Here is a 14,807-nt window from a genome sequence, read left to right as displayed (position 1 = left end):
CCAATACAACGTCTTGCTTAACTTTACTCCATGAGCCACGATAAAGCCTTTCCTGTTTCCAGGCTCCACCGAAGCATGTACGCTGTGTTCATCCCTCCCTCGATCAAAAGGTCCTGCTCCGATTTCAAGTCAACGATACCCAAGTTTGTTTGTGTAACTTAAAGAAACACAGCAGAGTGAAACAAGCACTATAAAGACGTGTTACGGGACTGTACGTCTGCGCTGGCCTCCGTCTGCTGGGCGAGGTCGGACATCAGTCTGCTTGCCATGTGACGTGCCAGAGTGTGAGGAGAGATATGGATGATAAACTGGAGGAGGTGGGGACGGATGAAGGGAGCGGCTGCTGAGGGAGATTATTAATGCCAGACAGAGGCTCGGAAAGGGCGTGGCACTTGGCCGCACCCTTTAACAACTATCCGAGCAGCCAACGCGGCAAGTAACTGCAGCTTTATCACACTGCAGTAGCTCTGTTACTGTGGATCTCCTCAATCTTCTCTCCGGTCTCAAGCATCGCATCCTGTACCGAGCACAGATCACTGGACCAGTAAACAAGGCATAATGGAGCTATTTGAGTTTTCAAAAAAAGGCCAGATAATAAAAATAAACCTCGGTAAACAGCAGCAAGGCACAGAAACCTTTTCAGCTGCTCCAGAATGCTTCATAAAATCTTTAAGCTACAGTACTGCAAAAGTTCTTCAATGAAATAAAGGTAAAAATAAAAATAGGTTTATATATATATATATATATATATATATATATATATATATATACACACACACACATACACGATATAAAAAAACATCACTAATAATATTACTATTAAGTTTTATTCTATCCACATTCACGTGCTCTGACTGGCTACTCTACTACTAGGATATCAGCTCATATACCGTGAATAGAGAAAAACAAAATGGCGGAGTGCGTTGCTGGCTGAAGCAACCGAGGACAAAATAAAAGCTACTCGAAAACAAAATAAAAAAAAGGCAACAAAATATGGAGGAAAAAAAAAAAAGGATTTGATGGTAAGAACGTATTGTAGCATTTTTTTCACAAATCACTCCTGTCATACCCCTTTTCCACCAAATCAGTTCCAGGGCTGGTTCGGGGCCAGTGCTGGTGCTGGTTCACGACTCGTTCAACTTGCGAGCCAGCTGAGACCCAGTTTGCTTTTCCATAGCTCGCGGTGCTAAGGAAAGCCACATCATTACGTCGCTGTATACGTCAGTTACCGGTACGTCGCTGTATATGTCAGTTACGTCGCTACGTTTGCATAAACCTTGGCGCGAATATCAAAGCAAAAACAACACGGAAGCAGCAGCAGCAGCAACAACAACAACAACAATAATAATAATAATAATAATAATAATGGATGACTTTGCGTTTGTACAGCTGCTGCTTCTCGTCGCTTAAAAATGGCGATCTTTCGCGGTCTTGTTATTGTTGTTGGTCTTAACAACTCCGCCCCCCCGCTGACGTAAGCGGTTCTTTCCTCTGGCCCAGCAGAGAGTTGGTGCTAGCCTGGAACCGGTTTTTCTGGCCCCAGAGCCAGTTCTTTGTCAGTGGAAACAGAAAACCCGGTTCCAAACTAAGCACTGGCCCCGAACCAGCCCTGGAACTGCTTTGGTGGAAAAGGGGCATCATTCCACCGGTTTGTTTACATTCTAAGTGGAAACGATTTTGTCGGACATTTTGTGTAAAAGTTTTAACTTATTGAATTTGCAAAAAATAAAACTAAAAATGCTCAGTTTCTCAAACTCCAGTGAATGTGGGTAGAATTTAAAAAAAAAAAAAAAAGTTATTCCACTCAATCTCGTCGTACACGGATTATAGACGACTCTGTGCTACGCCTCAGCTATCAGCTCATGTACAACTCGATTTTGTGGAATAACTATTAAGTAATCTATAGAAACCATGAACATCATTATTAACAGTACTGCTATATTCGGCTATAAACTATAAAACATTACTATAATAAGATACTCTAAGAAATGAATGAGCAATATACGTAATCTACAAAATACAAACATCACTAATAAACATTACTACTAGGCTACAATCAGTCAACATTTCTATAAACGTTACTCAAACTATAATCTACGAGATATAAACATTAAAGGAAATTAATCGTAAAATACAAAATTTACTTGTAACAGGAAGACAGTCCTCTATATCCCCCGCCCTATACACCAACGTTCAAGATATTATTTGTCACATTGTTCAAGTTCTGCTGCAGGAAACGAACCCTACCGCTCGACACTGACCTCCGCAGCCCATGGCATAAACCCAGCGGACCTTTGGTCCAGGTGAGCTAAAAATTAAAATTTCTCACATTTCTTAGTATCAAAAGGCAAATATACTGTACATTACTCAATCAACACATATACCAACGATCAAAACCGTACCACTCATAGTTTTCAAGTTCTGCTCCGGAAACAAAACCTACCCTTCAGACTAACCGGAGAGACCAAGTCTGAAATTGTTTCCATGGAAACATGAAAAATTGTAATTTCTCAAATTTCTTAGTATGAAAAAGCACATCTACATCACCTTGTTAAAATGTATACCAAGTTTCAAATCCGTATCATGAATAGTTTTGGATATACGCTCCGGAAACGAACATTGCTCTTAGAAACTAAGTCAAAATCTATTTTTTTATGTAAAAAATTTGAAATTTATTTATTTGTTTTAAATGCAAAATAGCAAAAAAAAAAAAAAAAACACCAGTTCATATGTTGCTTGATATGTATACAAAAGTTTCATGAAGATATCTTCAGTAGTTTTAAAGATATGGCCTGGAAACAAAAGCGTGACCAGACGGAACCCGTTTCGATATCCCCCGTCAAACTTCACTTGGGCGGCGGATAATTAAGCACCTTGACCTGTAATTCAAAGCAACACCGAGTTGAGGTAGTAATTCTGAAAGGATATTGATTAGATTATTTTCATGGGTGGCACAGTGATTGGCACGGTTGCCTCACAGCAAGAAGGTCCGGGTTCGAGCCCCGTGGCCGGCGAGGGCCTTTCTGTGTGGAGTTTGCATGTTCTCCCCGTGTCCGCGTGGGCAGTCCAAAGACATGCAGGTTAGGTTAACTGGTGACTCTAAATTGAGCGTAGGTGTGAATGTGAGTGTGAATGGTTGTCTGTGTCTATGTGTCGGCCCTGTGATGACCTGGCGACTTGTCCAGGGTGTACCCCGCCTTTCGCCCGTAGTCAGCTGGGATAGGCTCCAGCTTGCCTGCGACCCTGTAGAAGGATAAAGCGGCTACAGATAATGGATGGATAGATTATTATTTTCACATTTAAAAGTGGCTAAGTTTTGGTCAAAATACACGCACGCTGCCGTATTCATCTACACCGCTATAAGGACACCGTGAAAAGTCAAAATGAGGCTGCGGGATTGACGATGTAGAAGTTCCTGAAGCCGGATCCAGGCGAGACCCCACCATTTGCTTACCGCGTGATCTACTGTGGTGATTTTGCTCGTCGTTTTTCTCATAATTAGTGCGGTTATTTTCATTGCAAACTTTTTTTTTTTTTAGTACCATATTATTGTATTATCTCTGTGAACGGTGTTCTGTGAAAATAACGTCGTATTGCACAGCATTCGATTGTAAAAGTGGTACTGGGTCGGTCAACTTGTCCGCCGGGATCGTCACGGGAAGCAACTCTGACGTCATGATGGCTGAGAGTTCCTTATAAATTACACATTTTATCTGTTTATTCCAAACACGTTACAGAAACAGATTGATCCGGCGACTAGAATTCGGTTAGTTTTCAACGATCGTGTCCTTTAATCTGAACATAATCAGGCTAAAATCTGTAATATACAAATGTTACGATCAACATGACTCTTAGTCTATGAGATAAGAAGAAATCCGATTGATCCCATGAAGGGAAATTTCTAATCTACATCTAAGATACGAACAACGCGACCGCCGCCGCCTAGAGAGAAAAACAATCTGCTGTTTATAATATGTTCAAGTATTTCCGAATTCGTCGGCAACTCAACTTTTAACGCTTCCAACTGATAAACACATTTTGATGATGGAGCAAATAATCCACTTCGTTCGTGTTCAGTTCCCCGTGTGGCTTCTCGATCACGGCTGACGACGGGTTACGGATCGGCGTCAGCAAAGCCGCGATCAAAATCGAAGGGGCGTGTCTCTCCGGGTAATCACCTGACAGGAAGGTCACGGACAGGCTGCATGACTCGAGAAATGGCTCAGAAGAAAACTGTCTCGCAAATGAACACGCCATCGTTAAACTGATGCAGGTGTGAATGAGGATGTGGAGTCAAGTAAACGCACTGATTCGGTTTGCGTTAAAGGATTTTTATGGACTTTTTTAATAAAAAAAACTTTACATGGGAAAAAAAGTATTTGCTGGACAAAAGCAAAAATCTTAAGTGTGTGTAAAGAAAGCAAATAGGAGAAAATGGATGTGGTGCGTGAACGCCCCGTTAGCTTCAAGATGAGTGCACACAAGGACACGTGTGTGTGTGTGTGTGTGTGTGTGTGTGTGTGTGTGTGTGTGTGTGTGTGTGTGTGTGTGTCTGCAGGTATATAATCTGTGTGCACCTCATGGCTGAGGGAGTGGAGTGTGTGGGAGTGGGAGTGTTGGGAGGGGGTGGAGGGGGTGGGTTCGAGGGAGGAGGGTAAGTATGTGCGCACGCGAGTGTGCGTGTGTGTACACACACACACACACACACACACAAAAGGAGGGGTGTGGGCTGGCTACATCACAGCCTTTCCAGCTCCCGCCAGAGCCCCGTTGCTATGACTACGGCAGAACGGAAGCCTCCCTCGATGTATCCTATTAGGGCCTAGCCGAGACTTGGAACGAACAGATATACACAGACAGAGAAAGACAGAGGAATGGAAAGGTATTGAGAGGAAGACAAAAGAGGAAGCTGAAGCTGTTCACGAACTGAAAATAAATAAATTAATTAAATAAAATAAATAAATAATCCCGAATCATTTCGGCAGAACAGCATTCGGTGTGTAAGCGACAGTTAGAGCTCATAACCCTCCTATTTTCACTCCGTGTAGCCTGGGGATGCTCGCTGAAGTGCGCTCTCGTGTGTGGTACAAAAGTGCGCCGCACCCCCCCCCCCCCCCCTTTAAAAAAACCATTTCACCCAGTTCTGTGCAGCCTCATACTGATACTGAAACACTAATTCCATAAAACGATCTCGCCAGGAGCTGCTCATTATCGTAGATTTTGGTGCTGCATGATGGCATTAATAACGACAATTATCTACGACGAGTATCTCGTGATGTCACGGCGTACAGTCATCCAACCGACAGCGAAGCAATAATTAACAATTATTCCACGAAATCGAGTCGCACATGAGCTGACGGCTGGTTATGACCCGTGTACGACGAGATTGAGTGGAATAACTTTTATTCTATCCACATTTACTGGATTTTGAGAAGCGGAGCATTTTTATTTTTTAACTTTCTGCAAATTCAATTAAAAAAAAAAAAAAACTTTATCCAAAACGTCCGACGAAATCATTTCCGCTTTGAATGTAAACAAACCGACGAAATGACAGGAGCAATTTGTGAAAAATGCGATAATAATAATAATAATAATTCTTGGAAAATTTAAAAAACATCCACACATTCATTCCATATTTTGTTGCTCTTTTTTTTTGGTATTTTGTTTTCGATTAGAGTTTGTTTTTTCGTCCTCGGTTCGTTCAGCGACACCCGCCGCCATTTTGTTTTTCTCTACTCGCGGTATATGAGCTGATAGCCTCGTAGTAGCAGCTAGAGCGCGTGGTTGCTCACATCCAGCGAATGTGGATAGAATAAAACATATGTACCGTATTTTCCGGACTACACGTCGCTCCAGAGTTTAAGTCGCATCAGCCAAAAAATGCATTATGAAGACGAAAAAAAAACATATATACGTCGCACCGGACTACAAGTCGCACTTTTTTGAAGGGTTATTCTATCCATAGAATCTGTGATTGTATCTGATAAGCGGCGCGTGGTTACTGCGCGACTGCATTGTTTATTTAATAAACGAACAGCTGAGCAGTGATGACGCGACCTTTGCACTGTAAGTAGCCTAGTCTGATTATTTTAAATATCTACTACTATCTTTAATACTATCACTATCTTTATTACTAATAGCCTATAGTATTATTATAACTAATATTAGTAGCCTATTACTGATGCATTAATCAGTTTGCTTTTAGAATATTTTTACCGGTAGGGCTTATTATCGCCCCATGGCTCTTTCATCTTTGTTATTAAAGCTGTAGTCATCATCGAGGAGAGTCATTCTTCATTTTTGTCGAATTTTATTTCATCAAATCAGAGGCGACTTATAAAAAAAAAGTGCGACTTATGCCGCTTTTCCACTACCAACGCGGCTGAGTCGGGCTGAGCCGTGCCGTGCTGAGTCGGGCTGAGTCGAGCTGAGCGGGGCTGTTGGAGTTGCATTTCGACTACAACCGCGCTGAACCGTGCTGGCTGGAAGTGGGTGGACACATTGGGTGGAGTTAGCGAAAGTGGGTGGACGTCACGTGATGTCGTTAGGCGGCGCAAACAGTGACATCAGTGATCTTTTAAGCGGTAGTCTCACGACCCGGATAGTAAACAATATACATGGAGTCGTTAGTGTTGCTGGTCTTGGTGCTGTGGCTTGTTGTCACCGACAACGCCAACAGATACTGGCAAGAGCGTATAGATGAGGCGAGGCGCATAAGGCTTCAGAAATTCTCGTAATTATTCTTCTTCCGGGTTTACGGTGTTTACAGATCCCAGCGTGCTCGCGGGGCGTGTGTGGGCATGTGAGGACACTCCTCCTCGCCAATCAGTGCACAGGGGAGTGCCTCCTCACGCCCCTAGCCCCACTCGGCTCGGTTCGGCTCGCTTCAGCCCCACTCCAAAACCGTGCGAGTTTTGGGTGCTAAGCAGGGCTGAAGCGAGCTGAGTCGTGCTGCTCTGAGGTAGTCGAAATGCGAGCTGTGTCGGGCTGAAGCGAGCTGAAGTGAGCTGAAAAAGGGTAGTGGAAAAGGGCCATTATAGTCCGAAAAATACGGTAGTTAGATTTACCCAGCGCCTTTTGCAAACCCGAAGTCGCTTTACATAGAAGAGAGGAAACAAAAAAGCAGCTCGTTTTGAGCGGTTTTAGACGATCGACTGTGCTCGATACAGTAGGTGTGTTTCCAGAAGTGTTATCATTAACCAGGATTGCCAGGTCTCGAGGGAGGGAGGGAGGGAGGGAGGGATAAAACCCTCACACGGTCCTCAAACTAAATCAAAACATTCTTTGGAAAACGAAAAAAAAAATTTTTTTCCAGCCTTTGCGTTGGTCACTGTGGTGCACGCATTTCTGACGCACAGACATTATCCACTCCGTAATCCCCGTTTCTCCTGATCTTTGCAATACAATTCAACAGAAATGGTTCTTTACATCATGGGTACAATTTCTGTCTTTGTTTTGTGAAAAATGTTTTATATTTTAAATTTATTTGTCACATAGATCACAGTTTGTGACGGGGAAAAATAAAGCGCAAAGCCCCAATTGATTTTCAACCCCTTTGCTTTTACACCTGACGCCACAGGATTAGATTATAGGTAATCTAATCCATTTGCTATAAAATAAGCTCTTGGTGTGGAGTCATCATCTCCCCACAGTTTTCACCCTAATTTAGATAACCAGGTCGGGCGAAGCCCATCACGTTTCCTCGGAGGCCGATCACATCTTTTCAAACTATTGCTTATGCGACACTCGGATGAAAGCGCTATCCGCCCACTTCCGTACACACCCGTGATTGGCTAGTGTCGCTGTGGTGAGTGGTGAGGAATTGATGAGACGGTACACCACCCCTCCCTCACAGACAGCACGGCTCTCGGATGGCTGCGGCAACATCGGGATTCAAACTAGCAACTTCTGGATGAATAGTTTTTCTGATTGTGTCGCTCAGGAGCCTGGCGTGGAGCATTTTTAAATGAGCTCAAAAATATTACAACCCTGTTATTAAACGTCCTGCGTACTGCTCCTCCCCCCATGTACAGGGCAACATGAGTCCTGCCCCGATGTGCATGCTCCATTGTTTACGCAGCACTCGCTTGTTGAATTTCTCTGATTACAAAATGTCCTTTATGTGCATTAAGATGCTTATCAATGCAACATGACCCCCCCCCCAAAAAAAAATTAATAGGGTAGTTTCATAGCCAGTGGAAGAGAAGAATTAGGAAGTATTTTCTTCTACCTTTAAAACCTCAAGGAAGAACTCTAGCTTTGGTATGTTCTTGGGGTGGGGGTGGGAGAAGAACCCTCAAAAGATGTTTACTTCATTCGTAATGACATCCCTTTCACAACCACACCTCTTTTGCCCCCATCCAAGCTCCGCCCATTCACCCACTCCCCCAACCCACACACACAAAGGCCACTCACCACCGTGCACTCCACCTCCTCTGGCTCAGGCTTGATCTGTATGGATGGCATCTCCTCGGAGGGCTCTGAGGTAGCGGCGTTGGATTTCTCAGGATTCGGCTGGCACTGAAAAATAAAAACCCACGTTTGGTGACATGCTAGTCAGGACAAACGCCTGAGGTACCACAAAACATTGAGGAGAAGCAAGAGCATCAACCAACTAAACATCATCAAGTTTAAATCAGGTCGATAAAAACGAAACAAACGAGCTCGTGCGTGAAAAAACAAACAAACAAAACGACGTTAAACGGTTGATCTACTTCAACCTAAACTGAAAGAGAACACAAACATGTGAAATGTTACCTTCTGTAAACTATCTGATGTAAATCTAGAACGTCAGATTAATAAAAGAATAAAACATGAGGGTAGATTTGGCCCTTGAGATGAGGGAAGTGACTGAAAGAAAAAGAAAGAAAGCAAGCAAGCAAAACAGGAGCAGGGAGGAGTAGTGAGAGATCCTATGTCACCTCCCTCGCTCAGCTCAGTACAGTCACACCCTGTTCTTTTAGCAGAGAGACAGAGAGAGAGAGAGAGAGAGAGAGAGAGAATGTGGTAATGCTTGGATATGGGGCGGATGCTGGGGACCATGTGACTGCAGCAGATTCCACACAGAGGTGTGGTCACTAATCAGCCAGGGTGTGGCTGTACTCCGTGTGGTCCTCATCCTGACTTTCTACACACACACGATAAACATGCACTTATAGTCATTACTGATATTAGGGCACGTCCAGTGAATTCTCACAAACACATCTACTGTAAATATAACATTGAATTGAAAGCGTGTGTGTGTGTGTGTGTGTGTGTGTGTGTGTGTGTGTGTGTCAATAGTTGAAGTGCAGAAATTTGAGAATGAGAAGTTTATTTCTTCTGAGACTAATCTATTCCTGAGTGAGCGAGCATATCTGTGATTGAAATAGCCTGTGTGTGTGTGTGTGTGTGTGTGTGTTTTAAAGCTCCCCAGGGAGCTTGCACTATGAGTAATTTAAGGGAAAAAAAGGGTGGGGTGGGTGTGACTACTCCCCAGCAGGAAGTTACACAGCAGGGAGGGGCTTGGTGTGGAGAATGGCCATGAAAGGGATTAGAGAGAGAGAGAGAGAGAGAGAGAGAGCACAATCTAGGTCATGGCTTCACTCTGTAACTCCCACACCCCCACGGCCATCAACCCCTACCCCAATGCAGCCTGGGTACGAATGACTGCCTGGGAGGGATAGCAGCGTTGACCACACCCACCTCTGGCCTTTTCTCATTCCTTCCCACAGATACAATGAACCACATGCAAGCATATACGGCTGCGGACTTTAAAATCAACTCATGTATCCACTAAGCATTAAGACCAGGGTTAGAGTTGGCGTTTATATCCGTCAGCACTCGGATGCGTTCGAGCAGCACATCAAGAGAGTGAAAATGCCAGCTGTGTGAACAAATAATCTGTAAAATAATTCTATATCAAAACAAGATAAACTGAGCAACTGCTCACTTGCGTCCCCCCCCCCGCTGATATCAGAACGCAAGCAATCGAAGGAATAGGACGCTTATTATGAATGTTTACTTCAACAAATAATTAAACGCTGAAACAAGCAAGTAAAGAGCAATGTCTCTCTCCAGGGATTTCAAATTGCATCCTGGCAAACTGTCATTTTGAAATCGCATTTTGCTTCTTGAAATAGCGTCAGAATCCACCCTGTGCGTTTTGTAAATCCATTCAGGCGGTAAACAGGAAGTTGACGTGCGACAGACCTGAAAATGGTAGACATGGTATAGAACCCCAACCTGAAGCTCGGTACCAAATATCAAGCAGTTATGATTTGTAGTTGCTGAGAAAAACGTTACGAAAATTTTGTAAATCCACGCTGTGTGTTTCGTAAATACATTCAGTCGGTAAACAGGAAGTCGATGTGCGACAGACCTGAAAACGGTCTACACAGTATAGAACCCCAAGCTAAAGCTCGGTACCAAATATCAAGTGGCTAAGATTTGTGGTTGCTGAGAAAAAGGGTGTTTCAGACAGACGGAAGTACGGATGGATGGACAGACAGAGGTTTAAAAAAAAAAAAAACCCACATACAGTACTCCCCCCTCCCCCCCTTCAGAGCAGGGGTTTAAACAATTTATGGAATGAACTAAAATTCCACCATCCAGCCAAGTTCTTTTGCGATCGCCGCTGCCAACAAGCAGTTCCCGACCACACAGCTGGTAATATTAGGTGCATTCAGACCAGAAGAACTTTCATACTTCTGAGAACTGTTAGAGGAAGTACCTCCTTTTTTTTTTTTTGAGTGTCCACACTGCAGGAACTGAGAAGTTGTTCTTAGAATGCCATTTTGAGGGCTTTAGCATCTATTTCAAGGTAGCTTCTCTCCCAGAACAAGAGGAACCATGAGTGATGCAAGTGTACATTGATTAGTCAAACATATGAGCCAATGCAGCACCAGCAACCATCATTGTAAGAAACAGCTCTTATTGTTAGGTGTTAAGAAATGAACAAAAAAAACCCACGTACAAATGGATCCACCTGCTTCTTCTTCTTCTTGTACGTTATGCAGAAGTGATATCACTATACCAGCAGACAGCCGGCTTACGTCACATCATCGTCCCTACTGGTGGTGTCAATACAAACACAAAAAAAAACCCTTGAAGGTATGCAGGTCTCCAGGGAGCTCCCCAGTACGTGGTTCCTCTCAAAGAGTCCCTAGAACCGTGGTCTGAAAGCACCCAACACTATACCTTCCTCTCCCTTTGGTAATCCTGGAACGTAGAACATCCTTGCTTTCCTGTCTTCTGGATAATTAAAATCACCTATCGTCTTTTTTTTATGGTAAATTGTGATCAGGGAAAAATCAATATGCACATAACGTCAGCATGTAGAGATCTTCGACAGCTCTTTATTAACGTCTTAAATCACGTCCGACGGGACGGTACAAATCAATACGTGAAACCTTAAAGTGATTTACTGTCGCTTATTAAACAATCTGGAAATCCATGAACCAATCAGATAACAGTATTGATCCTAAATACGGACTAAAAACTAAGCTACGAAGCGTCATGTCCGGTCTTTCAGTATGTTTTATGCCAGACATGAAACAGCTTCTTAAAGCTAGACGGCCTTTCAATTTCATAAAATCGGTGAATTTCAGTTCTCTCTGACATGTGGTCATTGTGATACATGTTTATTTCTGTAATATCTCGCAAAATATCAGGCCATTCTGTGGCTGGGAAGTTATTTAATTTTAATTTGAGGGGATTAAAGCAAATAACGTGCATGAAATCGCGCAGTCAAGCAGACAGAGGAAGTCCGTGTGCGCATGCGCAGGTTTACCACCTTCTTCTTTTGGGTTTTACGGCAGCTGGCATCCACGGTGTTGCATTACTGCCATCTACAGGTTTCCCTTTGAGCGTGCATCATTTTACAGTTCCATCATTCTGTCGCTAAACGAACAGCTGATCACACCGAGGTGCTCGCTGAGCGCTGATATTTATTAGTTTGATATTTCCTGCGTTTCCGTTCCTTCATATATAACATAACGTCTTTTCTTCTCGCTTTCTTTCCGTTACTGTAGTCGGTCTTTCACGTTCACTCGCACACTCACGTCCTCCATTTTTCTCTCCTGTTTCAAATTTGTATCCCACAATGCCTTGCGTGAACGGGGAAAGCCCACCACGTGATGCATGATGTAGTATCTTGAATTGGGTCATGGTGAAGCAGGAAAAAATAGCGGAGAATTTACAGCCACGTGGCTTTAAATTCATTAATTGTTCTGTTAAAAAAAAAACTAATAAAATTGGAAGTCTGTGATTCGAATTCAGTAGCTTTCGGGCCAATAGACAAAAATAACTGGGTGTCGGGGAAAATTCTTTTTATGACCTACACTTGAAAAATCTGAAAGGCGGTCTAGCTTTAATATCATGCTGCTATCATACAAACATAAACGGAAGCTTGATTACCAAATATTGCCTCTGACGATGGCGATATCTGGTAATCAGCCGATATCAGGATTGTATCGACAACAAAGGAAGGACAACATGATTTTGCTATTGGATCCCTGAAACCTATAGAACCAGACACACAGGATGAAATGGACATTTAACTAAAAGTCCGCAGGAGATTAAATTCACGTCTCACACACGCACACAAAGCAACTACTCCAAATGATTTCCATTACTTTCACTGCAATGAATATGTAATTACATAAAACATTATCGATTTGTCATTCAGTTGATACTTTGCCAATACTTAAACTGAATACAAGAGCCAATAATGACTACAATTAAGTATCTAAACAATACACACCATATCATACGCAAGACCTTCATTCTCCATATCCCACTACAGAAATTCTGAAATGCTGATATTTATGCTCGTAAATAAGAAATGCTTATAAGGGGCACCATGTGCCTTTCACTGCATGACAGAAGACTGAGGATCCATAGAAAAGTTCTTAGTAAATGAATATTTTCTTCCTCAGTCCAAACAATGTGTCAGTTTTTCCGGGCGTTCCTCATGGAAGCGATGTAGGACCTCCCAGAAGTTTGAAGAGTTTCCTGGACACCACTCTCGCATATTTCAATCCTGTCCCACCCAGAGCACCTGACAGCTCTGCCTCCTTCCCCTCCGAATTAAAACCAAACATTACTCGAAACATTTGGGGGTTGTATCTTGAAACCTTTGACTGATGGTACACAAGTGTATTTTCGACACAAGGTAACGTGGAATGGCACAATATAGAACAAACCTATAGGTATCTGTATTGCACCTTGGTTTAATGCCTGTGCTTTTCCATTACAGAGCCGCACCCATTAAAAGTTGCTGTTCTCGGTTGTCCCCACCATGTTGTAGAACCTTGTTATGTTGGGAATTTTTTTTCCCCCCATGCATGGAATTTCGCATGTTCTTCCCGTGTTCATGTAGGTTTCATCATACTACCCAAAACCATGCAGGGTGACAGACTGACTACAGTAATTTGCCTCTGACTAGATCTGTGTGAGAGAGAGACAATGACCTGGCATCTCATCAGAAGCGAATTCTCCCACCTTGCGTCAAGTGTTCCCAGGATAGTCTTCGGATATACCGCAACCCTGATCAGGATCAAGAGGTTACCGAAGACGAATTAATAAATCTTGTTCTAGGTTCTTTTTTTTTTTTCATAACACCATTTGGCTCCCTGGGCGGCATGGTGGTGCAGCGGTTAGCACTGTTGCCTCGCAGAAAGATGATTCTGGGTTCGAGCCCAGTGGCCAACAGGGGCCTTTCCGTGTGGAGCTTGCATGTCCTCCCTGTGTCTGTGTGGATTTCCTCCAGGTTCACCCACAGTCCAAAGTCCACAACCCCCACTGGTTACTCTAAATTGTCCATAGGTGTGAAGGTGTGTGTGTGAATGGTTGTTTCCCCAAGCCCAGAAATGAAAGGGTTGCAGCAGGAGAGGCATCCGGTGTAAAACCATGCTCCAGTTAATACAACATGTGGATCAATAGGGCCACATGGACCCTGACCTGACAACAGTGCTGGACAAGGGAGAAGAGGGAGAAGATGGTGATGACCATTTGGCTCCCCATCAGAATGACTTGTCGGACCTTCCAGAAAAGGACAGATCAGGGCCTGCGTCTTAAGCCCAATTTATACTTCTACACCATAGGTACACCATCGACACTCACATTTATACTTGTATTTCTTCTTGCACGTAAGCTGGAAGTCAGCTGATGTAAAGAAACACACCAGAATTCACTGCTTTTATACAAGAAGAGCGGAACGCAAGTACCATGTAAAAATTTACGGGGGGGGGGGGGGGGGACTTCACATGATTAATTACAAACCAAGTGAATTCTCACTGGAAGCATTTATGAAGCCTTTGAAGTCGTCCGTATTCAGCAGTGTGAGCGGCTCGAAGCGAAAGTCCCACTTTGCTCTCAGGAATGAGGCACAAAAATAACGCCATGGTGTTCAAATCCACAGGATTTAAATGATGCAGGATTAAACTGGCCATTATAATGATCTATACCACTACAGAACCTCATACTTTATATAGTTCTAGTAACACAATGATGGTCATGATGGTAGATTTCCAATTTTCGCAGCCAGAAATGCGTACAAGGAAATGCAACGCGACCAAATCACAGGTGATGCAGTCTGCGTTACGACATGTAGTTACATTTCTGGACAGAAAGGTGCACATCAAGGTTCCAGAGTTGGGTACAGCATGGGGTACATGGCTACGTTGTACCTTAGAAGGTAGATTTGATGCAGAAGTATAAATTGGCCTTTAGCAACCAATGGGATTGGATGGGAAAAAGTGACTCTGGACACTGCCTTGATACATGTCAGAAAAGCAATTCTGGGTAGCTCGGGTTTATACGAAATG

At 43.3% G+C, this 14,807-nt stretch overlaps 1 protein-coding gene across 2 annotated transcripts in view; it reads right to left on the bottom strand.

Annotated features, from left to right (window-relative positions):
- Positions 1 to 14,807, bottom strand: part of klf8 (Kruppel like factor 8) — a 68,969-nt gene that overhangs the window by 29,428 nt on the left and 24,734 nt on the right. Inside the window, exons 1-2 of one of the 2 annotated variants that reach the window (XM_060936464.1) lie at positions 8,758 to 8,882; positions 8,416 to 8,520 (exon numbers count right to left, since the gene is read on the bottom strand). In XM_060936464.1, coding sequence (XP_060792447.1) covers positions 8,416 to 8,466 — 51 coding nt within the window. In that variant the 5' untranslated portion in view covers positions 8,467 to 8,520; positions 8,758 to 8,882. Of the gene's footprint in view, positions 1 to 8,415; positions 8,521 to 8,757; positions 8,883 to 14,807 lie in introns of those variants that run through there. The other variant, XM_060936463.1, reaches the window with a different exon arrangement.

The sequence above is a fragment of the Neoarius graeffei genome, chromosome 12 (assembly GCF_027579695.1).
Source record: "Neoarius graeffei isolate fNeoGra1 chromosome 12, fNeoGra1.pri, whole genome shotgun sequence".
Lineage (NCBI taxonomy): Eukaryota > Metazoa > Chordata > Actinopteri > Siluriformes > Ariidae > Neoarius > Neoarius graeffei.
Note: the sequence above shows the minus strand (reverse complement) of the source record. Positions and strands in the feature narration are given on the sequence as shown.